General features: G+C 47.7%; 2 protein-coding genes across 6 annotated transcripts; one reads left to right on the top strand and one right to left on the bottom strand.

The window, feature by feature from the left end:
- Positions 1-24,082, top strand: PPP2R5D (protein phosphatase 2, regulatory subunit B', delta). Of its 5 annotated transcripts, none has more exons than XM_006860471.1 (16): positions 1-200; positions 5,255-5,332; positions 18,816-19,026; positions 19,250-19,449; positions 19,530-19,640; positions 19,774-19,866; positions 20,252-20,382; positions 20,514-20,573; positions 20,677-20,785; positions 20,971-21,024; positions 21,296-21,466; positions 21,556-21,683; positions 22,142-22,243; positions 22,350-22,422; positions 22,555-22,671; positions 22,909-24,082. In XM_006860471.1, the coding sequence occupies exons 1-16, from the start codon at positions 174-176 to the stop codon at positions 23,044-23,046; spliced, it is 1,803 nt and encodes a 600-aa protein (XP_006860533.1). In that variant the 5' UTR covers positions 1-173; the 3' UTR covers positions 23,047-24,082. The 5 variants fall into 5 exon arrangements, with proteins under 5 accessions (XP_006860533.1, XP_006860537.1, XP_006860534.1 ...); XM_006860475.1 differs by having other exon boundaries at positions 39-200; positions 5,255-5,286; positions 18,846-19,026; positions 22,909-23,167; XM_006860472.1 differs by having other exon boundaries at positions 174-206; positions 5,258-5,332; positions 18,834-19,026; positions 22,909-23,046.
- On the bottom strand, positions 23,970-25,501 carry MEA1 (male-enhanced antigen 1). Its single transcript, XM_006860470.1, has 4 exons — positions 25,427-25,501; positions 24,813-25,094; positions 24,621-24,723; positions 23,970-24,353 (listed from the first exon to the last, which is right to left on the bottom strand). Exons 1-4 carry the CDS (start codon positions 25,442-25,444, stop codon positions 24,202-24,204), a joined length of 555 nt encoding a protein of 184 aa, XP_006860532.1. The 5' UTR covers positions 25,445-25,501; the 3' UTR covers positions 23,970-24,201.
- Between the last annotated feature and the right edge of the window lie 142 nt (positions 25,502-25,643).

A 25,643-nucleotide genomic window follows, 5' to 3' on the forward strand; every position in this document is an offset into this window, starting at 1 on the left:
GGGTTGTCAGGCAGGTTATAAGAGTTCGGGCCAATTGGAGGCGCAGACACGGTTCGACCGGGGCGCAGCGCGCAGGCGGAGGCGAAAAGACGCCGGAGCGGGCCGAGTGCGGCCGAGCAAAGCCGGAGCCGGAGCGGGACCGCAGCAGCCGGGCCAGGTCCCGACGGGCCGAGATGCCCTATAAACTGAAGAAGGAGAAGGTGAGCGTGGTCCTTTCCCCCGCGCCTCCGCACTGGGGCCTGTGCGGAGCTCTGGGAGGGGCCCGAGCCAGGCCCGGGACAGCTCCAGACTGACCCTCCCGTCTGGCCCCCACAGGACTCCCGGGGCGAGCTCTCCGCCCCCGCGGCGGGTAGCACCCCCAGACTGTGCCGCAGCTGGGACAGCCACCCCACCTTGCTTGGGACAGATTGCCCCCACATGCATCTCTCTCTTCCAACCTCACCTTCCCCCGGCCTAGGGTAACCTGCCTCCTCCCTCCAGATCTGCTCCACTCCCAGGTCACTCCCCTGCTTCCCTCCCTCCTCTTGTCCCCCCCCCCCCTTTCCCTGCTCGTTCCACCCTATCCCTCCACCCGTTTGGGTTAGCCTCACTCATCTGAGACAGCACCTCCCTCCAGAACTGCCCCTTCCCCCCTGCACAGCCCCTTCCCTCTTCTCACTCGGCTGGGACCCAGCCTTCTCTCCCATCCTCTGCAACCCTTTCTCTCCCTCCGCACGCCCAGCTCCTGACCTAGGACAGTGCTGCTTTCTCCCTCCTCCACCCAAATCTGGACTAGGCCCCTCCCTCCAGTTCTTCCTTCACACACAAACTTGTACGCCAGGACAGAGCCCTGCCTTTTCTGTTGATGGAACCTCAGAACGTCTGGGCAGGGAGGGACCTCTGAACGCTTGCAGTCCAACCCTTAATAGTACAGATGAGGAGACTGAGGCCCAGACGGGCAAGCGACTTGTCCAAGGTCACACCGCCTGTTGGGGGCAGAGCTGCAATATCAACTCTCCTGACTTCAAGGCCTCTTTTGTACCAAAGCTAAGAGAGCTGACCAGTGTCATCACCTGGCTCCCAGGTTCATCTTAAACCAGTCACTCTTCCTAATAATCTAAGTAGGCTCCTCCCTTACTCCTAATTCTAGGATAACCTTTGCATTTTTTTTCTTTTTGCACCAGTGCTTGATTTGTGTCTCTCTGGGCAACGTGATCCTCAATTCAGGAATCTGCCCTCACTGTCAGATTCATTTTCCTTCTTATCCCATAAGCCAGCCACCCCTGGGCTCCCGTGCCTTTGTTATAATGTCTTAACACAAACCCTTTCTTGCTGCTGCCTCCTTTCACCTTCCCATCTTCTCTTCATTCCACCTTCTCCTCTTTCTCATCCCTGCCTTTTCTACTCTCTTTCCTGCTGTTGCTGAGGTCTGACTCAGAGGTGTGGTTCCTTTGAGGTACAGACTCACACAGAGGATGCTAGGATACCAGTGCCAGCCTCCCCCAGCTTCTCCTCCTCTGGGGCTGGCCACTCTGGTTCAGACCAGCTCTGACCTGGTGTTCTGACCACCTGCTTTGTGACCCTAGAGGTGGGTTGCTTTCATTTATCCTCTGATTGGCTAGTTGTTAGGCTGCTGTCTCTGACTTATAATTCAAACTCCTCTGGAGATTTTCTGGGCACCTCTGACTCTGGGTTATCCCCATAACTTCTTAGAGCCAGAGCTTCTGAGTGTATGGTTGTACAGTCATTGATGATGGTTTACTGGGATGCTGGATTGGGTAGGGTTGTGTACCCCTCCCAGGCCCTTCCCTTGGGGAATGGGCATGCCAAGATGGTCTGGGCAGCTTAGCTGTAGACAATACACACCTAATTCAGTCATGCCAGGGACTAAGGAACGGGGTGAGGGGCAGAATTCAGGAGCAGTGGATGAAGTCCCCACCCTTTTGTAGATTTTAGTCTGATGGAACAGAAACTGTCATAGCCACAGAAAGCCTTTGTAGATGATTCAGAAGAAGAAAAATTCTTAAGTAGACTTGTGAGGACCATAAGTGTAAGTATTTGCTTGGGAAAGAGTGTTGGGTGCTTAAGAGCCGGGCATAACTCTGACCCCCCTTTCAAGTTGAACTTTCTGCTTTTGATTTTTGGTTGCAATTGGTATTCAGGGCTTGGCAGGTCCTGAGGCAGAGGGAGGTAGCAGTGTGACTGAGGTTTGCCTGGATGAGGTGGGGGTAGAGAGTGGACAGGTAGGTGGTGGGTCTTCATTGCTCATTCCCTCCATCTCTACTGGTCCCAATTCTGGCCCTCCTTAAGGCCTTCTCCCTGAAGCTTTGCTTAAGCCCTCAGTTGAGAATAAGATCTCCCACCCCCCTTGGATTGCAGAACATTTGTGGCCCTTTTTGGGTTTGGCTTTGGATCAGAATTATGGACAAATTTTTTCTTCCCCTTTGAGGAAATAACTAAGCTGTGCCTTGTATATAGTAGGTGCTCAGTGAGCCGCTCCTTGGAAACCCTATACAAGGTCGCTATAAGTTGAAACCCACTCGATGGCACTTAACAATAACAGTGGATAATTGCAGAATGCAGTCTCTTACATCTCTTCCCATGTGTCCTGACCTGGGAGTTACCTCTTTTAGGTTCCTAGGTGGGGTGTCTCTGTGCCTTTCTATCCACCTTCTTGTTTATAATAATAATGTTGTTGTTGTTGTTATGTGCCATGGAGTCAGTTCCAACTCATAGCGACCCTGTACAGGGTTTCCGAGGCTATAAATCTTTACGGGAGCAGAAAGCCTCATCTTTCTCCTGTGGAACAACTGGTAGTTTCGAACTGCTGACCTTGTGGTTCACAGCCCAATTTGTAACCACTGCGCTACCGGAGCTCCTTTATAGTAACAATAGTGACCAGCATTTAGGTTCTTCATTTGACAGAAAATGTGCTAAGGGAAGTGGGTCATATGATCGTTGTTAACTAGATAAGGACACAAGCTCAGAGAGGCTAGTTAACTTGCCTGCGGTTTTACAGCTAGTCAGAGTTGGGCCTGGAACACAGGACTGATGCCAAAGCCTGTGCCTTTAACCACGTGCAGTGCAGCACCTGCCTGCAGGCTGGAAGTATGTGTGCACCTGTTCTGCAGGAGCCGGGGAATAAGGGTGATGGGTCTGCTTCCCCCCACGAACATACACCCACACATACCCCCCAACACACTCTCAAAAGCAGCTGGGATCTCTCTTAGGCGTATTCCCTGAGGGCTATGTTTGAGGCATTGTGCTAAATGCTATAGAGTTGGTGGAGTGACATAAAAAGAATAAGGAGCTTAGACTCAAGTAGCGAGATCAGTGATGGATGAAAACAGGTCAGTCCTGTCTGAGGGGTACACATCTAGGGTATGTGCAGAATCATCTCAGTGTCCTGGCTTGCCTATATCTACCCTAGCCTTTTTCACTCTACCCCATGTTCAGATCCCTCTCCCTGGCCCCTTGGCAATGGGGTCAGTGTGACCAGCCTAGGTCAGTAGACAGTGGGAGAATGCTTAGCCTGAAAAAGGGCCTCCTTTCTGCTCCCCTGACTGCAGAGAGCTGCTCCAGCCCGCCTGGCTTTCCTCCTCCCCACCCCCACAAAGCCTCCCCCCCTACTTCAGCCCACACAGAGTTCTCTTCTCCCTGAAATCCTTTTGCCCCCATAGTCAGAATCACTAGATGGATCACTTCTTGCTGAAGGGGCTTGGGTGCTGTAGAATTGCAGAACCTCAGAGCTGGGCGTGATTTCTAAGACCTTCAAATCTACCTCCCATTGAAAGCTTGCAGTCCTTTAGAGGAGGTTAGCCAGCCTCTGCTTGAAGGCTCTCAGTCTCACAAGTCAGCCCTTTTTTGTGCAGCTGCTTTGTGAGAAAATTCTTCCTTGTTTGGTGCCTCAACCGGTCTTCCTGCGACTTCTACCGTTGCTCTCAGACCTCTAGATCCATGTGGAAAAGTTGCATCTTTGCTCCACATGGCAGCCCTTTATTTGTTTGTAAAGTTCCATCTCACCCCCGCCCCATGACTCCTCCTTCCCATTGTCCACCATCCCAGGCCTGCAGCTGTTGCTTACTGGACATGCTTTTGAATCCACTCCCAGTATGGGTTGTATCCTACCCCCTCTTTGTTCCTCCAAAACTCTGATGCTCATGAATGAACCAGATCCTCCGGGGGTGGCCCTATCAAGGACAAGGGCATTTCCAAGTCCCCAGTGCCAAGCCCCAGGCACACAGCGGGCACAGGCTCTGGCACTAGATGAATGGTTGTGTGAGCTGCCACGGCAGCCAAGGCTCATAGCTGATTTGGGTTGAGCTTGCATTCAGACCTCACTCCCCAAGTCTTCTTTACATTTTCTCCATCCTGTTCCTGTGCAGTGCTGTTTTTGGTCCAAAGCATAGAAAGAGAGGCTGTGCAGGCCGGGGCTTTGAGTCAGCTACTGGATTCCCAAGGAAGACTTCAGACCCCTGCTCACTTTTGGTTGCACCTTAGGGCTTGCCTCATCCCTGTCTCAATGCTATTGACTGAGGTGTTCTTGGTATTAAAAAAAATCCAAACCAAACCCATTGCTGTCAAGTTGATTTCAACTCATAGCAAACCTATAGGACAGCGTAGAACTGCCCCATAGGCTTTCCAAGGCTGTAATCTCTGTAGGAAGGGATTGCCACAGCTTTCTCCTTCAGAGTGGTGGTGGGTTTAAATTGCTGACCATTTGGTTAGCAGCCAAGCACTTAACCACTGCACCACCAGGGTATTTAGGTGGGACTATTTTCCTGTGCTTGTTAGTATCTTCTGGGTCCTGCTATTAAATGCCAACATCTTTTTATCTGGGTACTGTTTGTGACATCCAAAAAGCCGCCTCTCAGTCTTTCCAGATGCCTTGGGGGAAGACTGGTGACTCCCTCACTCCAGCATGAAAGCCTCAGGCATGCTTCTGACCCCTTTAACCAGAGGCCTATCTGAGCAGCTTGTTCCATGATGCTTTTCCCTCAACACTCCTCACCCTGGCTCTTACTGACAGAAGGCCCTCCCAGGCCCTAACTCATGCACAGCCTTAATTATTATGTGTTCGGGCTGTCTTCCTAACCAGAGTGATTCTCCCTTTGTATGTGCTTTCTCTCTCCTGGCCAGAGACAAGGTCAGTACTCAGTGATTCTAACTGATAGACTGAATTGAACCATAGAGTAATTGCAAAGATCTAAGAGTCCAACTCATGTCTCTCCCTTCCCTGGCCTCTACTAATCCTACCTTGGTCTTCTCCCTTCAGGAGCCCCCCAAGCTTGCCAAAGGCACAGCCAAGCCTAGCAGCTCGGGCAAGGATGGTGGAGGCGAGAACGCCGAGGAGGTAAGGAGTGTGGGCACAGCTCTAGCTGTGGAGCAGGCACCAGTTCTAACTCCTTGATGGCTTGTGGGGTGAGAGATCCAGGGGGCCAGAAGGAAGGAGGGGAGGGAACATTGATTTCACTTCCACTGCCTGGGAGGCATCTGGAAAGCCATCCAGACTGCCCTCAGACAGGATTTCCCTTTAGCTCGTGTGGATCAAATGCGCTTGCCAGTTCTTTAAACTCCCTAGAACTTCCTGTGAAAGTCATTTTTCTGTTTACCAATCATAAGTGTTCAGAGTTCCGTTTTCTTAGAGTAAAAAAGTTGGGGGTTCAGGGGAGAAGAAGAAAAGCATGTGGGTGACTTGACATGGTTCTGTGTGGGGCTGAGGGTTGGGAGTGGCATGTGTCTCTATTGTCCAGGGCAGGGCCCTCACTCCTAAAGGATAGTCATGAGCAGAGATCAGCAGTGCTCCTCAATCTCAGGCTGTAAAGCAATAAATGACAGGCAGAGAGAGCACAAGGGATGGCGGGACTTGAAGTCCAGGCTCTGTCCATGAACGAGCATAGTAAGATGGCTGGGTGAGGGCTGAGCACTGTGCTGTCTGGAAGCTGGCCGTCTTTCTCATCTTCCTCCCTCCTGTTGTATAAACTGTTTAGGGGATGGAAATTGAGCCCTCTAGTTATATGCAGGCCTTATGGTTTTTTGAGAGAAGATATTTAACAGGAATTTGAAGTTAATTATGGATTCAGAATTTCCTGGGTGCTTCTGATCCCAGTCACCTCTAAAGCAATCTAAGCACTTTTCATACCTGGGCCATCTCTCTAGGCCTTGCTTGAGTAGATGGGAGAAGTAGGATAGATTTCCTGTTTTACAGACAGAACCATAGGAGATAAGTACTCCTTCCACTACACTTACACAGTAATCAGAACAGTTCTCTAGAATAGTCCTTATCACTTGATAAGGTATCAAATGTTGTAACCATGTGTTTTGTATGTATCTCTTCTACCAAACTGTGAACTGAGAGGGAAAGAGTGGTACTACTCTGCATGACTACTTCCCCATACCGCGTGCGCGCTTACACCGCAGACGCAGGTGCTTCTTATTAGGTGCCTTCCAGTCAATGTTAACTCCTAGTGACTCCATAGTGACAAAGTAGAATGCTCTGTAGGGTTTTCTAGGTGGTCATCTTTATGGGAGCTGATCGTCAGCTCTCCAGTGCGTCTGTTGGGTGGATTCGAACCACCAGTCTTTCGGTCAGCAGTTGAGTGTTTAACCACTGAGCCATCAAAACTCCTTTGTTGATAGCAAATTGTCAGTGAATACTTCTGGGGAACACAGCTCTGGACTCAGTCTTCCCATCAGAATTGATGACATTTGTGGGACCTGCTGGGAAACGTAGTTGGGAACTGGCAGCTAATATTCAAAACAGAAACAGAATTTCAAGGGAGAAAAAGAAATATTTAGGGGGCTATTCCCACCTTTTAAGGAGCTCTGATAGCGTAGTGATTACAAGTTGGGCTGCTAACCTCAAGGTCAGCAGTTCAAAACTACCAGCTGTTCCGCAGGAGAAAGATTTTTGCATCTGTAAAGATTTATAGCTTCAGATACAGTATACAGGGTAGCTGTGAGTCAGAACCAACTCCATGGCACATAACTAACCAACCAATTTCTACCTTTGGCCTAATTAATTGTGACTACCTCAGCTATTAGACAGATTGTTGTTGTTGTGAAGTGCTGTCGAATCCGTTCCGACCCATAGTGACCCTGTATAGGGTTTCCAAGGAGCCACTGGTGAGCTTGAACTGCCAACTGTGCAGTTCAAATGGCTTTGCAGTCTGGCTCGTAACCCACAGTGCCACACAGGACTCCATTAGACAGAGTTGCTGTTGTTGAGTGGTGCCGTCGAGTCGGTTCCAACCCATAGCAACCCTGTATAGAGTTTCCAAGGAGCCACTGGTGAGCTTGAACCGCCGACCTTGCAGTTCAAATGGCTTTCAAGTCTGGTGCGTTAGATGCCATTAAATTAAAGCATTTTTTTTCTTGACACCCACCGCCACTTCCAAGACATTGCCAGGGTCCCTGGTTTTGGCTTTCCTGGTACCCAGTACCTAGCCACAGTAGCACTTAACAACAGTTGTAATTAAATAATTGAATGTGAATTCATTGTTTATTAGTTGTCTCCAGGAAGGTTTTGTTTACCAATGGAGGTCTAGCATGCTGAATACACCAGCATTTTGAGTGACCCAGTGAACCAGTGAATGAACAGAAAGATAAACATCAAATTAGAGCTGGAAGGGACCTCAGAGTCTAGCCTTTCCCTCTCCTTTCACAGGTGGGCTAAGGGCTCACTTATATGAGCAGGCTGCTGGAATTTCACCTCCATGGTTTTCTGTAAACACATCCATGTGGCTACAGACAGAAGAGTGTTGGAAAAGTTGGGGCCAGATTGTTAAAAGCTGACCGACACAGTCCTTCACTTGTCCTTTTTCTAGTCATGTTGTTGTTTAGTGCCGTCAAGTTGGTTCCGACTCAGAGTAACCCTGTATAGGGTTTCTGAGGAGCGGCTAGTAAGTTTGAACCGTAGACCTTGTGATTCAGTGCTTACCTACAGCGCCACACCAGGACTCCTTTCTAGTCATGGTCAAAGCTTGGGCTTTTCTAGTCAAATTCTCCCTAAGTACTTTATAGGCCTCATGTGTTTTCTTTACAACACTTCCCTAAAGTCATCATGTTATCTGCAGCCCCATTTTACTGATGAAACTGAGGCTTAGAGATATTAAAGTAGCTTTTACTCAGCAAGTAAACTGCAGAGCTGGCATGTAGACAGTGTCTACATGTCCAATTCAGTAACATTGATTATATTCTTCTAGTCTTGGTGTGTCACTGTAGGTTAATATCCTGGACTGCAATGTTGGTTTGAACCGTAAGGTCGGTGGTTCAAGATCACTAGCCGTTCCTTGGAACCCCTGTGCAGGGTTGCTACAGGTCAGAACCGAGTTGAAGGCACTTAACAACAACAGTACGTTGTACATCCATTCTAAGTTGTTTCTTCCTCATTAACATTAATTCCCTGCCGATAAGGTTCGTATCTAATCTTTGGAGTTTGTCAATTTGATCATGTACATGTAGATCTTAAAAGAGCATAATGTCAAGGCAGACATTCTTTACTAGTAAGCTAAACTATTGTTGGCTTTTGACAAGGATTTTAGGGGGTGTTTTTGGTTTAAGGTTTAAAGATTATCACAGGATACTAGTTTCAGGGGCTCATCAGGCCTCCATGGTTCCAGAGAATTTGGATTCCATAATCCTTTGAAATTCTGTTCTGCATTTCTTCCCTTTTGATCAGGATTCTGCTATAGAATCTTTTTTCAAAATGTTTAGCTATGGTAGCTGGGCACCATCCAGTTCCTCTGATCTCATGGCGGAGGAGGCAGTTGTTGTTTGAGGAAATTAGCCACACATCCATTTCCTCCTATTCCTGATTCTCCTTTCTTTGTTGCTCCAGGCAAACAAAAACTAATTGTTGTGCTTTGGTGGCAGCTTGTAAGTTTTTAAGACTCCATGAACTAGGAGGTAGAACAGAAGCACTAAACTTGTTATTAGGCCAATTAACTGGGCTGTCCAATGAAACCATGACCCTAAAGCTCCAAACTAAGGAACCACATCCCATGAAGTGTGTTTGATTGTATATAAGCAGCCTCAGCTGTTCTTTTTTTGGGTCATTGTTGTTAATATATCTATAACACAACTTCTGCCAATTCGACGTTTGATAGATGTACAGCTTATTAACAGCAATTACATTAATTGGCTTAATTCAATGTGGCTTTTCTTTCTCTGTAAACTGAAACTCAGTGCTCCATAAGCAACTGCCCCACATCCCCTCTTCCTCCCACCTCTGGTAACCACTAATAAACTTTGGTTTCTCTATGTTTATCTTGACCTGTCTTTTTACACAAGTGAGATTGTATAATAATTGTCCTTTTGTGATTGAGTTGCTCCAGTCAGCTAATGAATCTCAAAACTCCCTCCATATTGCAGCATGTTTCAAGACTTCATTTCTCTTACTGGTTGGGTAGTTGTCGTGCTACATTTTGCATATCCATTCATCTGTCAGAGTCCTGATATGGCATTGTAGGGTAAAGCACGGGACCGCAAGGTCAGCTTGAACCACAAGGTCAATGGTTCAAACCCACCAACCACTCTTCAGAAACCCTATACAGGGTCGCTATGAGTCAAATTTGACTCCATGACCTTTAACAACAATTCATCTGTTGATGGGCATTGATGTTGCTTTTAGTATTTGATTATTGTAAATAGTACTGCAGTAAATGAACATTGGTGTACAATTGTCTGTGTCTCTGCTTTCTAGTCCTTACTTGTCTTCTTAACAACATGACACTTTGGCTCTGAACTCCTAGAAGGAATCCTAGAAGGGAAAGATGGCTTGGGAGATCAGGCCGGAGTTTGTGTGACCTGCCTATGCAGATAAGAGCAGTTCCTGGTTTGTCTTTGGAGAAAGCAGTTCAATGCTTGGACATTTCTCTGTGCTGTGCCCCTGTCCTGAGTTCTTGGAGCAGGGACAGAGGAAGGAAGAAATGATCCTGTATTCCCCACTTCAGACTGCTCATCCTGTAGCCAAAATTGTTGCCGGAAAGATACTTGTGGTCTTATCAGTTCTAATTTGGCCCACTCAGCCCTTCTGAGCTGGCCATACCCCTGTCCTTCAAATTCCTATCCTGACTTCTCGTCCCACTAAACTTTTCTCCTGACACAACAAGCCCTTTTATGGCGTAGGACCATTATAGTGGGTTCCATTGATCTGGAAGGTCTTATTTTTCTCCTTTCTTACTTTGCCTACTAGACTTTTGCTTATGCTTTAGAGCCAAATCAAAAGGTACCTCCTAGGGAAGCCTTCCTTGATTCTTCCAGGCAGTTTGTAGCTGAGCCTTCTGTGTTCCCATAGCCTTTGTGATTTTCTCTCTTTGCATTGCCCTTTATTAACTGCATTAATGTCTGTCTTGCCAACAAAACTGTATCTTGCTGGTTTGTGGGCTCTTTGAGGGCAAGGGTCATGTCTTATTCACCTTGTATCACTAATGCTTAGTAGCATGGTGCTTATTGAATAAATGAAGAAACAAAGGAATTAAGAGTAGCTCGATAGAGCAAGGTCTGTTTGAACTGCAAGATTGGTGGTTCAAGCTCACCAGCTGCTCCTTGGAAACCCTATACAGGGTTGCTATGAGTTGGAACTAAGCCGACAGCACTTAACAACAACAGATAGAGCCCTGGTGTGGCTTTATAGGATAAGCACTGGGTTGCTGACTGCAAGGTTGGCAATTCAAACCCACTAGATGCTCCACAGGAGAAAAATGAGACTTCTGCTCCCATAAGATTTACAGCCTTGGAAATTCTATATAGGGTTGCTATGAGTTGGAATCAACTCGATGGCAGTGAGGTTTTTCTGTGTGGTAGTAAAAGATAGACTTCGAGATGTCAATATGGGAGAGAATGCCTCTGTTGTTGATTTTTAAACTGCTACCCACTCACTACCATTGAGTCAATTCCAACTCATGTTGTTGTTTGGTGCCATCACTAGACTCACAGCAACCCTATGCATAACAGAACTAAACACTGCTCAGTCCTGTGCCATCCTCACAACTGTTCCTTTGCTTGAGCCCATTGTTGCTGCCACTGTGTCAATCCATCTTGTCTTCCTCTTTTTTACTGACCTTCCACTTTACCACCATCACCACCACCACCACCATCACTTTACCAAGAATGATGTCATTCTCCAGGAATTGGTCCTTCCTGACAATATTTTCAAAATATGAGAGACAAATTCTCACCATCCTGGATTCTAAAGAGCATTCTGGCTGTACTTCTTCCAAAACAGGTTTGTTTTTTCTTCGGGCAGTATTATTCACCAGCATCATAATTCAAATGCATCAGTTCTTCTTCGGTGTTTCTTATTCATTGTCCAACTTTTACATATGAAGCTATTGAAAATACCATGGCTTGGGTTAAGCATACCTTAGTCCTCTAAGTGATATCTTTGCTGTTAAATACTTTGAAGAGTTCTTATGTAGCAGATTTGCCGAATGCAACATGTTGGTTGGGTTCTTGACTTCTGCTTCCATTAGTGTTGATAGTGGACCCAAGCAAAATGAAGTCTTTTATAACTTCAGTGTTATCTCCATTTATCATGATGTTATTTATTGGTCTAGTTATGAGGATTTTTTTCTTTACGTTGAGGTACATACCATACGGAAGGCTGTAGTCAGTATTTCAAGTCATCTTAGCTTCCAGCAAGCAAGGTTGTATCATCTGCATACTACAGGTTGTTAATGAGTCTTCCTCCAGTCCTGATGTCATATTCTTCTTCACATAATCTGGTTTCTCGGATTATTTGTTCAGCTTACAAAGTGAATAATTAAAATAGTGAAAGGATACAATCCTGATGCCCACCTTTCCTGATTTTGAACCATTCACTTTCCCCTTGTTCTATTTGAGCGACTGCCTTTTGGTCAATGTACAGGTTCCACATGAGCACAATGAAGTATTCCGGAATTCCCATTCTTTGCAATGTTATCCATAGTCTTTTATGATCCACACAGTTGAGTGCCTTTGCATAGTCAATAAACCACAAGTAAACATCTTTCTGGTATTCTCTGCTTAGGCCAAGATCCATCTGACGTGAGCAGTGATACTCCTTTAGAAACTCTATATGGGACAGAATAGAACTGCTGATTATAAATCTGAGATTATAAATCTTTACAGGAGCAGACAAACTCATCTTTCTTCCATGGAGTGGCTGACAGCCTTGCAGTTAGCAGCTTAACCCACAGCACTATCAGGATTCCTTTCTAAACCTGATAAGTGATCTTTGGAGTCCAGTTGTGGTGCTGTAAGATAAGCACTGGACTGTTAATCTCAAGGTTGGTTGTTCAAACCCACCAGAAACCCTATACAGGGTCACTGTGAGTCAGAACCCACTCGAAGGCACTGAACAAGTGATCTTTATTTGTTAGGCTAATTGATGCATTATACCAAAGATATAACATTTAGCCTTTGTAATTTTTTATGTTAATTTAATCTTTCTCACAGTAATTTATTTAGCATTTAAATTGTATTTTTTTATTTCCTATTTTATGTTTATGGAATCCTGGTGTGACTCTGTAGGATAAACACTGGACTGGCAACCACAGGTTGGCAGTTCAAACTCAACAACTGTTGTTGGAAATTCTGTACAGGATTGCTATAAGTTAGAACTGACTCAACGGCAGTTAACAACATTTTATGTTTGAATTTGGAGGTTTAATTATTTATGGTGGCTGTGTTCAGTTGGTAGTGCAGTTGTTAAAGCACTTGACTGCTAACCAAAAAGTTAGTGATTCAAAACCACCAGCCTCACTGTGGGAGAAAGATGTAGCAGTCTGTCTCTGTGAAGATTTACAGCCTTGGAAGTCCTATGGGGCAGTTCTACTCTATCTTAAAGGGTTGCTATGAGTTGGAATAGACTTGATAGCAGTCGGTTTTGTTTTAGTGGCTGTTTGGTTCAGGTTGGGCCAGGATAGGAGCAGAGTAGTCACATTAGTTGAGATCTTTGCATGTACTCTTGGTGCTTGTATAGGTTTTCTAAGGCTTCTGTAACAAATGTTCACAAACTGGCTGGCTTGGAACCACAGAAGTGTCTTTTCTCACAGATCTAGAAGCCAAACAGAAACGACAAACCACCCAAAAAACTCATGGCCGTCCAGTTGACTCTGACTCATGGTGACAGCCTATATGTTATGGAGTAGAACTTTCTCCATAAGGTTTTCTTGGCTGTAATCTTTACAGAGGGGGGCCCACTAGCCGCTCTGTAGGAGCAAGATGAGGCCATCTGCTCCCACAAAGATTTACAGCCTCAGAAATCCTATACAGGGTCGCTGTGCGTCAGAACCGATTCCACAGCACATAACAACAGTCTTTACAGAAGTAGATCACCAGGCCTTTCTTCCATGGTACTACTAGGTGAGTGTGAACTGCCAACCTTTAGGTTAGTAATCGAGAACAAACTGTCCCACCTGGAGACCTTTCCTGAGGCCAGAGGCCTGGAATCAAGGTGTTGTCAGGGTTGTGTCTCTGAAGGCTCTGGGGCAAATCCTCCCTTGGCTCTCGCAGCTCCTGGTGGTTCTCAGTGTGCCTTGGCTGGTAGCAGCATCACTTGTCTCACTCCGTCTTCATGGAGCCTTCTCCTCTGTGTCTTCTAGTCTTTTTTCTTCCTCTTCTAGGGAACTCTTATCATTGGATTTGGGGCCCACCCCGATAATCCAGGGTGATCTCACTTTACGTAATCCTTAATTCCATCTGCCAAAAACCCTTTTTCCAAAGAAAGTCTCATTGAGGGGGAATGGACTTTAGTTCAGTGCTCACTGGAGGCCAGGCTGCAGGGAGGCTTCCTGGCGTCCTGTTGAGAGTTTAGAAGGGAAGGAGAAGGGACCTCAGGCAGAGAAGCCATAGCAGTCTCAGAGGTGGGAACAGAGGGCAGTTTTGTCAGGGTGCCTTGGGTCAGTGTCCACTCCTGTTTCAGTGCCAGTGGAAGGTTCTCTGGGGGACTTATTTGCTTCCCACCCCCTGTCCCGCCCAGGTCAATGGCGAAGTTAGAAGCTGAAACTTTTAGGAGGAAGGGTTGACAAAAAGCAAGACAAGTTGTTGGCATCTCCCCATATATCCCTTCTGATGAGCATGTTTCCTAGAGACAGACGAACAGACCCAGGGGACACCTTATCAGGGTTTGGCAGCCAGGGACTTTGCTGGCAGGGCCAGCTGTCTCTCATGCTTCTTGTGTCTGGAGCCTGGGAGACAATGGTCCTTATAAAACCAGGGTGAAAATAAAAACATGCACAAACAACCTAGGATGGCCTAGCAGAGCAGAGTAAACCACACAGCTGTTTTCTGGTCATTCCAGCCTTCAATAGCAGAACCCTAGTGTGGAACGGACTTACAGCATCAACTCTTTGACTGGTGTTTATAAAGTTCGTTTTTTAGCCATGCGACTCTTGATTCGCTTGAAACTTTTATTTAGTGAATGGTTGAGAAACCACCAATCTAGTCCAGCCCTTTCCTTGTTAGGAGAAAACCGAGACCTTGCTTTTCCTTCTGGGGGAAGAATGCCTCTTTTTTCTTGAAGTTCCTTTATAATAAGCTTTCTAGAGGTGCAAAGAGTTTACATCTTATCTGTGGGAGATGTGTTCTCCCTTAGAGTTTTGCTTCCCAGGCTGGCACTGAGCTCCTCACTGTTGTTGGATTCTGGTGAGTCAACTTTTGTGACAGAATAGAACTGCTCGATAGGGTTTCCTGGACTGTACTCAGGATGGGAAGAAGCTCTGGTAGCGTAGTGGGTACAAATTGGGCTGTGAACCTCAGGGTCAGCAGTTCGAAATTACCAAATGTTCTGCGGGAGAAAGATGAGGTTTTCTGCTCCTATAAAGATTTGCAGCCTTGGAAACCCTGTACAGGATTGTTATGAGTCGGAACCAACTCCATGGCACATAACAACAACAACAACTCGGGATGGGAGCAAATCGCTAGGTCTTTCTCACACACAACTAGGTCTGAACTGTCAGCGTTGTGGTTAGCAGCTGAGCACTTAACCAGTACACCACCCTTCTGCTAATGTTTCTCCTTTCTCACTCTGCTGCTGACTGTGCAGTGCTCTGTTCTGAGGGTCCCTGAGGTCCAGACAGGAGAGCAAGGGCTTGTGGGGAGAGGTCTATCAATCAACCAATCAAACATGAGGTCTATCAATCAACCAATCAAACATGCATTGAATGTCTGCTATGTGCCAGGGTGTGTAAAGGGGGATGGTGTGTGTGTGTGTGTGAGAGAGAGAGACACCCCAAAGTAGAATAAACCAGGGTTCTGACTTTCAAGGGGCTTGTTATCTAGTTGGGGGACAGAGGGTGGCAGATAAATATTGGAGCAGGAGTTATCACAGAGCCAAGAGAACAGACAAAGAGTATCAGGAGGTTGGAGGAGGGGAGACACCCAAAGACTGGGAGTAACAGAGGCTTTTTTTTTTTGGAAGAAAGTAGGAGTTAAGCTGGGACTTAAAAGAAGCAGTGCTTTCCCGGGTCCCCGGATATTTAAAAAAAAAAAAAAGAGAATGGACTGAAGGAGCATTTGAGGTATGCTTGTTCCAGGAATTTCTAGGCTGCATTCCTAGAATCTAGGAGTGAGGGGAGGAAAAGTTATAGATACCTCTTAGGAAGCACTCTGTATAAATATATAAAAATCCTTATTAAATAGATACAAATCCTTATATATAAGCCCTACGAGGAAGGTGCTATTATCATTCCCGTTTTACTGAGGAAACTCAGGCCCAGAGAAGTTATATGACTTTCTGGTAGGCATTCATCTAGGAGCCAGGAGTTGAACCCAGGTTGTTGGTTTGTTTGTATGCTTGACTACTGAGCTCCAGGGATAAGGGTTTGGTTGTTTTTAAGGCAGAAAAGTGGAGGCCCATGGCAGAGGAGGGTCTAGGTGCACACCAGGCTCTGGCCCTTCAATCATCTGCTATCCCTCCTCACTCCAAAGTGATCAATCTGTCAGGGATACTGTCGTCATCCCCCCTGCCCCCCTCAACTCCAGGGCACCCTGCTTGTCTAACCAAGATCACCCTGGCAGAGCACTGAGCAAGAAAGGCATTGGTAGCTGTTTTTGGTCCACTTTTTGCATTCCCCCAGTCGTATCAACATCTGGGTTCATTTCAGGAGAGTAGAAGGAGACACAGCCCAAGTGGAGCTACACTGAGCTCTGCTGGAGCCACAGGACTGTCCTGGGCTGGACTCAGTTCTCCTCTCCTGCTCTCTGAGCCAAAATAACTCATGAGTTCAAAATAATGAGTTTTATAAAATCTCATGTAGCCAAAGAATAAAATCTCTGCCTTCTTTCCTTGCCCCGTCCCAGAGCAGCACACATTCTGTGGTCTAACAGTAAGGAGTAAGATAAGTCGAAAGAGCCTTGATGGCACAGTAGTTAAGAGCTTGGTTAAGAGCTCAGCTGCTAACCCAAAGGGTGGCAATTTGAACCCACTCAGTGGCTCCACCGAAGAAAGACCTGGCAGTCTGTTTCCATAAAGATTACTACCTAGAAATATAGAGCAGTTCTATTGTGTCAAATGGGGTTGCTCTGAGTCAAAAATCGACTCAAAACATACCTAACATACAGCAAGGTAAGTCTGAGGTTGGGGCGGGGACTGTAGAGCAAGCAGGGATAGTAGATTTGTGGACTAGTTTCCACAAATGCTTGCTACACAAAGCTACACAGACTGGACACAGTCTGGCTCCTTTGGTCTAACTCTAGTCTCTGATTGGGGACAAATCCTGTCCTGTGACTCCGTGTCTCTCTTCTCCTCACCTGGACTGTCCAAGTTAGGTAGATGTGTTTGCATACACCTATGTGTTATTGTTAAGTGCCGGTGAATCAATTTCTATTCATAGTGATCTTGTACAGGGTTTCCGAGAGCGACTGGTGGGTTTGAATTGAAGACCTACTGGTTAGTAGTCCAGTGATTTATCCTACAACACCACACCAGAACTTCTGAAAATGGAATTTATGGGGCTTTGACACCCACATCTAGGAGGAAGTAAAGGAGTAGCTTTAAAATTAGTTTTATTTATCCCATTATAAAAGCAGTCTTAGCTTGTGTAAAATTTAGAGAAGTAGAAAGAAAAAAAAATCCCTAATTGTACTACCAGAGATGGTCATTTAACACATGCTGGGCTGCCTCCTGTCCTTTTCCTTGGCTTTGGTTCTGTGCATGTACTTTCATGTACTTGAGTTCATTGAGCTCATTCTGTATATATGAGGTGGTTTCAAAAATTCATGGAAAAGTAGAATGAAAAGATACTGGAATTCGTTCATGAACTGTTTGAAGCCCCCTCGTACAGCTTTGTATTGTCTTTATTTGACCTAATGTAGGAAGCAGTTTTTTATCATTATATAGTTTTAGTGTTTCTATTTTATAATCTGGAATAAAAAAAAACAAACACCTTTTTTAAAGATATTGTTGTAGGGGGATAAATTATATACATAACACAACACTTAGTGATAGCAATTACATTAATCAATGTTGTACAACCATCATCCATAATCATTGCCCAAGTTTTTGTTATTATTTGTGCACTTTTATCAGAGTAATAACGTGCATAGTTCAGAAAGTCACACGGTAATTATTAGGTTTGTCAAGAAAAGAGCAAGCTGAGCACCCCCCATTTCTATGGCAACCACTTTCTACAGATTCTTTTACTGCCTTTTTTTTTTTTTTAAGATTTGAGATATCACCTTTTGACTTTCTCCTATAGAAAGTTAAGGCCTCAGCTCTCTTTTACCCCTCTTCCCAAAAAACTCATCACCAGTTTTAGATAAATTGCTATGGCCATTTTTTACAACTGAACTGTGTCTGATTATGTTTATCACATAGTTTACACAGACCTAATTTTAACTCTATGATAGTCCATTTATTTAAAACAAATTTTTTCTGTCACAAGTAAGTCTGAAAAATGCTTGCTACACAAAGCTTTTTATATATTTAAGATTTTTCTTAGGCTGAATTTCTAGCAGTTAACTGCTGAGGTGTGGTGTGGTAATGGTTTTTTTCTTTGCCTTTTAAGTGTCTGATGTCACACACACAGTAAAGTACTGTGGTTCTGTCAATTTGACATTGAGTGGGACCGAAGTTCAAATTGCCAACCTTTGGTTAGCAGTCAAGTAATTAAGTTATCTTAAATGTATTTTTTCAAATTTTTAGGGGGATTCAAAAGGTTTGTGGGAAAATGGAATTAAAAGATAATAGTTTTCCACAAACTTTTTGAAGTCCCTTTCTGTGTATGTACAAGTCCTCTAACTACCTCCCAGATCAAGTGGTGGTTGGTGGTTATGTGCTGTGGAGTCCGTTCATAGTGACCATGTACAGGGTTTCCGAGGCTATAAATCTTTACGGGAGCAGAAAGCCTCATCTTTTCTCCTGCAGAACGGCTGGTAGTTTCAAACTGCTGACCTTGTGGTTCACAGCCCAATTTGTAACCACTACGCTACCAGAGCTCATTTCCCAGATCCAGTCGAGATGGAAAATGTTTCCATTACCCTGGAGGCTCCTCATGCCCCTTCTCAGCCTCTGACAGATACCCTGTCCCCCTGCCCCCTGCCTCTAGCCAGGTAACTTCTTTTCTGATTTCTTTCTAAGTTTTGTATACACTTGAACTAGAATGAACATTGTGAAGGTTCTTGATGCACAGGTTGTGGGTATCAATTAGAGACACATGACTTCTGACCAGTCCCTTCTCAGGGTATAACCCATAGTTACCAGTGTGACCCTGGCTCCTTCGTAGCAGGAGCTAGCTGCTCTCTGCCCAACCCTATACAGGCATCAGCTTCCTGGGTGGTTGGGGGTGGCCCAGGTCCAGGGTGGGAAGCAGTATCCTGGGGGATGGACTTTAACTCATGCTTTGTTTGACTAGGCCCAGCCACAGGTGCAGACACAGCCTCAGCCCCAGTCCCAGCCCCCACCATCCAACAAGCGTCCCAGCAACAGCACACCACCCCCCACACAGCTCAGCAAAATCAAGTACTCAGGGGGGCCCCAGATTGTCAAGAAGGAACGCCGGCAAAGCTCTTCCCGCTTCAACCTCAGCAAAAACCGGGAGCTGCAGAAGCTTCCTGCCCTGAAAGGTGTGTGGGAGGGGCAAGGAGGTTGGTGCACTGGGCCAAAAGACATTTGTGGTTGGTTTAGGAGTTACTAGTTCTAGAGATGATGAAAGGTGGTTCTAGAGGGGCTGTGGAGTTCCCCAGCAAGACAGCAGCAGGGTGGGCTGAGGAAAAGTCCAGTAAGGAATGTGGGGCATTACAATGAGGAGCTGGGAAGGTGAACGAACATGACTGTTGCCCCCTCCAGATTCGCCAACCCAGGAGCGGGAAGAGCTTTTCATCCAGAAGCTACGCCAGTGCTGTGTTCTCTTTGACTTTGTGTCAGACCCACTCAGTGACCTCAAGTTCAAGGAGGTGAAGCGGGCAGGACTCAACGAGATGGTGGAGTACATCACCCATAGCCGCGATGTGGTCACTGAGGCCATTTACCCTGAGGCTGTCACCATGGTGGGAAAGGGAAGAGGAGGCAGGGGTGGGGGCTCTGGAGATACCTGGACAGAGATCTAACATGGGCCCTTACCCCTCAGTTTTCAGTAAACCTCTTCCGGACACTGCCACCTTCATCAAATCCCACGGGGGCTGAGTTTGACCCTGAAGAGGATGAGCCCACCCTTGAGGCAGCCTGGCCCCATCTCCAGGTACCCAGGCAGGGCTAGGGGAAGGAGCAGGCTGGCCCTAGCTATAAGAAAGTGGGGTCCTCAGACTTGCAGCAAGGGGGATGTCTCCCAGTCTTGGAGAATTCCCCTAAGTTGTTGCTCCTTCCCCCGACAGCTCGTGTACGAGTTTTTCTTACGTTTCCTTGAGTCTCCTGATTTCCAGCCAAACATAGCCAAGAAGTACATTGACCAGAAGTTTGTCCTTGCTGTGAGTTCAAGTTCTTGTCCCTTCTCTTTCCATCCCATGAATTCTAGTCCCATGCCCTCCAGTCCTTCTGCCAGTTGCTCTTTCTTCTTGTGCTGAACATATAGGGTTCCAGCTTTGTCTGGAACAGGGAAGACTATAAAGGATTAACAAGACCTACTTTGTGCCCTTAAGCTCATAGATAAATGGAAGGAAACAAAAAAGCCCCACAGGACCGCTCTCCTCTCACTGGGGTATATAAACATGTTCACCTAGATGTCACCTTGGGTAGAACCACTCTGCTTTCCAGAGGCTTGCCCACAGCCCGTGGGCTTCCCCTGGCTAGGGCCCTGCCCCCCACCCCCAGCTTTCCTAGGCTCCTGCCTCACTTCCCCCGCTTTCCCTCCAGCTCCTGGACCTCTTTGACAGTGAGGATCCTCGAGAGCGGGACTTCCTCAAGACCATCTTGCATCGCATATATGGCAAATTTTTGGGGCTCCGGGCCTATATCCGCAGGCAAATTAATCACATCTTCTACAGGTGAGGTCAGGAGCCCAGATTTAAGAGCAAAGCCAGCCCTCCTCAGGTTGGGTGGGAGAAGGGAGCTAGTGGAGACTCTGCCAGCAGTGGAGTGTTGGGGGCACTTCAAGGGAGCCCTTCTCACCCCTCAGGTTCATCTATGAGACAGAGCATCACAATGGGATTGCTGAGCTCTTGGAGATCCTGGGCAGGTGAGAAGGGGAGTAGGGGTACGGGCCTGAAAACAGCTGGGAGGCTTGACAGACTGAACTTGGCCTGGCCCTTTGGTCCTAACAAGCATCCCTTAACTCTCAGCATCATCAATGGCTTTGCCCTGCCTCTTAAAGAAGAGCATAAGATGTTCCTTATCCGTGTCCTGCTTCCCCTTCACAAAGTCAAGTCCCTGAGTGTCTACCATCCTCAGGTGAGCCCCTTCCTCCTAAGGACACATGACTCAAGCCACAGAGAGGAGGAAGGGAAGGAGGAAGAGATAGGGTGGCAGAGGGAGTGGTGGATTAACCATTCCCTTAGACCTCCTTTCTGTTCTGTGACTGACCTGAGACATTTGGGACCTGCCCCTTACCTCTCCTCTACCTCAACCTTTTGCAGCTGGCATACTGTGTGGTACAGTTTCTGGAGAAGGAGAGCAGTCTGACGGAGCCGGTAATTCCTCTGCCATGCCCAGCACCACCTGCCAGTCTAGACCTATTAAACAGTGCCATACAGGGCCCTCAGGAGGGTTGTGGCCTGACAGGTGACATGCTTTCCTCTCTGAAGAAGTGGAGCAGATCCAAGCCAGAGAAACATGGGCAGTTAGTTAGCTGAGGCCACCAAGCTGTGCCCACCAGGGCAGGGGAGGGGGCAAGGCAGCTTCCTAGAGAACAGTGAAGCAGGTACTGAGTGAGAATCGCATCCCTGTGTCCTCTCCTTCCAGGTGATTGTGGGACTTCTCAAGTTCTGGCCCAAGACCCACAGCCCCAAGGAAGTGATGTTCCTGAATGAGCTGGAGGAGATTCTGGACGTCATTGAACCTTCAGAGTTCAGCAAAGTGATGGAACCGCTTTTCCGCCAGCTTGCCAAATGTGTCTCCAGCCCCCATTTCCAGGTGAGATGCAGTATTCCAGCAACTGAGGAGAGGGTGGGTCTTCAGAGAAACTAGTAACACCCTTGCTGAGTCTTGCCTCTCCCCACCAGGTGGCAGAGCGTGCCCTCTATTACTGGAACAACGAGTACATCATGAGCCTCATAAGTGACAATGCTGCCCGGGTCCTCCCCATCATGTTCCCTGCACTCTACAGGAACTCCAAGAGCCACTGGAATAAGTAGGGAGCTGGGCTGGAGCTGGGAAGTGGGAGTCTGATTGTGGAACCTTGGAGGGTGGGAATAGGCCACATCACAATTTTGGAGATGTAATTCCATGTGGAAAGTATCTGGGGAGGAGTGGGGCGCTTGAAAAGGTAGTCTTGTTTAAAGCAAACTGCTATAGTCCATCATGCTGTGGGGAGCTCCATTAGAATGGGCCAGAGAGGAAGAAGTGGTGGGAAGGATAAAGGTCGGGGAGCACTGGGGTGGTGGAGTGGACCAATATTTGTAATAGATCCTAAAAGGCTCATCTCAAATCACAAGGTGATTGATTTGGCTACAAAGATGAGCTAATGCCCCCCCCCCCCCCGAGGTTAATGAGAGAAGGAAACTTGAATTTTTTAGCAAAGACCCAATTGGAATCTCTTAGAATAGGCTCTGGCCATCTGGGCCTCAAGTTCTTTCTTCCTGGTGGCAGAACAATCCATGGACTGATCTACAACGCCCTTAAACTGTTTATGGAGATGAACCAGAAGCTTTTTGATGACTGTACACAGCAATACAAGGCAGAGAAGCAGAAGTAAGTATCTCCACCTGGGAGGCCCATCTTCTACACTCAGCTAGCTCCCTGTATGCCTCTCGAGCCATCCTCAACTCTACCTTTACTCTTGGTACTGCTCCCTCAGGGGCCGGTTTCGAATGAAGGAGAGGGAAGAGATGTGGCATAAGATTGAGGAGCTGGCCCGGCTTAATCCCCAGGTGAGGTTTTTCCAACTATAGCCTTGATCTGACAGGCCCATTTTAGGCTGGGGAAGGATTGGTTTGAGGTGGAACAGGAGGTAAGTGGTCAGGCATCTGAAGGACCCTCCCCATCTGACCTCTTCTCCTCAGTATCCCATGTTTCGAGCCCCTCCACCGCTGCCCCCCGTGTACTCAATGGAGACAGAGACCCCCACAGCAGAAGACATCCAGCTTCTGAAGAGGACGGTGGAAACAGAGGCTGTGCAGGTGGGAGGGCATTGGGGGGTAAGTGAGTGGGCAGAAATGAAATACAGGGGGGCTTCAAAAAATTCATAGAAAAATTGAATTAAAAAAGACAATGGAATTCTTCATTGAACTTTTTGAAGCCCCCTCATACAGCTCTAGAAGGGAGAGGAGAGAGAAGCAGCAGAGCCACAGAATAAGGGGAAACCGATTTCCCCGGCAGTTGGTCTCATTTCTTGCCTTCTCTTTATCCAAATGAAGATGCTGAAAGACATCAAGAAGGAAAAAGTACTACTTCGGCGGAAATCAGAGCTGCCCCAGGATGTGTACACCATCAAGGCTTTGGAGGCGCACAAGCGGGCGGAAGAGTTCCTAACTGCCAGCCAGGAGGCTCTCTGACCCCCCCCCCCACTTTCCCTCCACAGGACCATAGCCCACTCAGCCCCTGAACGCTGCCCCAACCCTCCACCCTCTGCTCCCTGTTGGCTGACATGGGGCAAGGCAGCACCTCTAGCTACTCTAGGGAGTGGGGAGGGGGATGCAGGCACTTGAAGCAGGGACACCCACAGGGTAGTCTCTCCCAAAACGTGTTCATGCCTCCCTGTGGCTAGTGCAGATAGGCTGTGTTCTCAGACATCCAGACAACCTGGGGGAGCCAGGCCCCTTCCTGCTCCTCAGGCACAGCTCCCTGAGGCTGCTTTGAGAAACATACCCAGGAGCATACACGGGCCTCTCTACCCTTTGCCCTTATTTGAGTTCCAAGTGTCTGTCCTCTTCCTCCCCTGCAGAGGCATATAGGGAGCAGCAGGAAATTCTCACCAAAGTTTTATCAAGCCCCACTGGCTCCTGGAGAGCCCAGACCCAACAGCACAACTAAGCCCCCAGCCCAGCAGCGAGCAGGTTGATAGGGATGTATTCTTTCCCCTCCGCCACCCCGCCTGACAGAGACAACATTGTGGGAAGGTCAAAGGAAAATCTAGGCTGTGGATAATAGGTGATGAATACAGGGGCCCAGACCAGGGGATAGTGGTAGGAATGAGCACACCCCTACATACCGTCTGCCCCCTCTGGTGAGCAGCAGTCCCAGGATCACAGACATGGATGGGACCACCCTGAGGCTGACTGCTTTCCAGTGGCTCTTGGAAAAAGCTGGAAGGAAGCAGGGAGCAGTGCCCCAAGCATGGCTCCTCCAACACCTATTTATTTTCTTGTTTGTGCTGATGCTGGGCAGGCCCTCACTTGCCCCTCTCAGGCACCTTGTAGGGGGCAAGGGGCTGAAGAGGGCTGGACCTGGGTTCTGGGCACAGCAGTGCACCTTTGGCTGTGTACATAGGGTGCTTTATTCTCCATAGAGTGATACATGCTTAGGTGGGTTGGGCTTGGGCCAATGTCCCCTTATGTACAGAACTGAATAAAGTAGGTCTGAGAAGAAGTCTGATTTGCCTTGATGTGGAAAGGGAGATGGGGGAAGATGGACATTAAAACCAGGGATGTGTTCAGTCCTGTGCTGGTTCTGGCCTGGAATACAGGGTAAGAAGGCAGCTCTCAGCATTGTCACTTCCAGGCTGGAGATGTCTGCCGGGCTTGGAGGGCCTTCTGTACCACATCTTCCCACTGAGCATCTGAGATCTCCCGAGCCCAGGCAGGAACCCCTGGCGCAGGCAGGCTTATTCCAGCCATTGTCCTTTTCACCAGCTCTACATGTTCTGAAACCACAGCCAAGAGGGAATAGAAATAATGAAGTTGTTCTCCCCACTCCTGGAATCAGCCCAGAACCCTTGGGCAGGAGGCCATGAAATTCATCTTACTTCTAGGCAAGCTTGTCTTTCCCTCAAGTCTAGTAAAATATCTCGTAAGATTCTGGGGTCTACAAAATGTTAGATTACAAACTGCCCTTTTTTGGAACAAGGCCTTCTTCCTGACTCTTGCTAGTGCATTCCTCCCTAACTTCCAGAATGAATGGTCTCTTTTACCTGGGTCCATGGGAATTGAGCTGTGGTTGCCCAATGCTGTAGCTCCTTCATCCTCTTCATCTTCACTTTCTAATGGAGGGTCTGGCAAATGCAGTCCCAGGGCCTGGGGAGCCAAAGAGAAGGAAGATCCAGGCTAGCCCTTCAAGAACTCCCAACTATACTGGCTCAGGCACACTTCCTCCCCAACCATACCTGGATCCGCTCCTGGATGTCGACAACTACTACTTCTCCATCTCCCACAGGTGCCAACTCTACTTCCTCTTGTTCAGGATCTTGGTTTAGGGGTTGGTAAGAGTAGCCAGCTGGGCCTGCCCCAGCTTCCTCCTGCTCTTCCTCGTGTTCCTCACTGCTCCAATCTCCAGTGCCTTCTGTGGGGCCCAAGTGAGGCCCCAGTTCCTCAGTCTGATTAGGGAAGATACGCTCTGGACCCATGGTGTCTCCCCCTATAATTACTGCTGCCATCCGGGGCAGGGGCTGAAAAGAACCGGAAGGCAGAAGAACAGGAGTCGAAGGTAACTAAGCTCACCCTTAGCCTCCAGTCCAACTCCTGCTAAATTCATTAAATGTTTACATGCTCCCAAGGTTTCGGATTCCAACCCACCAGCTTAGCTTCAGCGCGCCGCCACCCATTCTTGACCCCCACCTCTTAAGCCGGCCTTGCTCTAGCAATTCCTAAATAAACAGCCCAGCCCGAGGCCCCACCACATCCCCAAAGACACCCCTTCCAGACCATCGGCTTGCCAAACAAGGCTCCCTAGACAAGGGCGTCCCGCCCACTTCTCCCTTCTACGGTTTCCTCTCTGAACCACTTGACAGATGCCCATCAGCGCATAGGAGGTCCCCTCAAATGGCCCCGGCTGCGGGGTCTCCCACCCGACCCCACGAATTCTCAGGGATGATGTCTCCGCTAGCCTCACCCGCTCGGAGTCCGCGGCGGAACCCACACCTTCACTTCCGGCCGGACAGGACGTGCTGGGGCTCCAAGTCCTCCAGCCCCGCCCCATGATCATGATTGATACGAGC

The sequence above is a fragment of the Chrysochloris asiatica genome, unplaced genomic scaffold (assembly GCF_000296735.1).
Source record: "Chrysochloris asiatica unplaced genomic scaffold, ChrAsi1.0 scaffold00038, whole genome shotgun sequence".
Classification (NCBI taxonomy): Eukaryota; Metazoa; Chordata; class Mammalia; order Afrosoricida; family Chrysochloridae; genus Chrysochloris; species Chrysochloris asiatica.

Bases quoted from the DNA above. Each gene is read 5' to 3' on its own strand.
- PPP2R5D (XM_006860471.1), top strand. From the start codon at position 174: ATGCCCTATAAACTGAAGAAGGAGAAG. The intron at 19,867-20,251 runs GTGAGTTCAAGT...CTTTCCCTCCAG, and splicing joins ACCAGAAGTTTGTCCTTGCT to CTCCTGGACCTCTTTGACAG. The intron at 20,574-20,676 runs GTGAGAAGGGGA...CTTAACTCTCAG, and splicing joins CTCTTGGAGATCCTGGGCAG to CATCATCAATGGCTTTGCCC.
- MEA1 (XM_006860470.1), bottom strand. The intron at 24,724-24,812 runs GTATGGTTGGGG...TTGGCTCCCCAG, and splicing joins ACATCCAGGAGCGGATCCAG to GCCCTGGGACTGCATTTGCC. The intron at 24,354-24,620 runs GTAAAAGAGACC...CTGTGGTTTCAG, and splicing joins CTCAATTCCCATGGACCCAG to AACATGTAGAGCTGGTGAAA.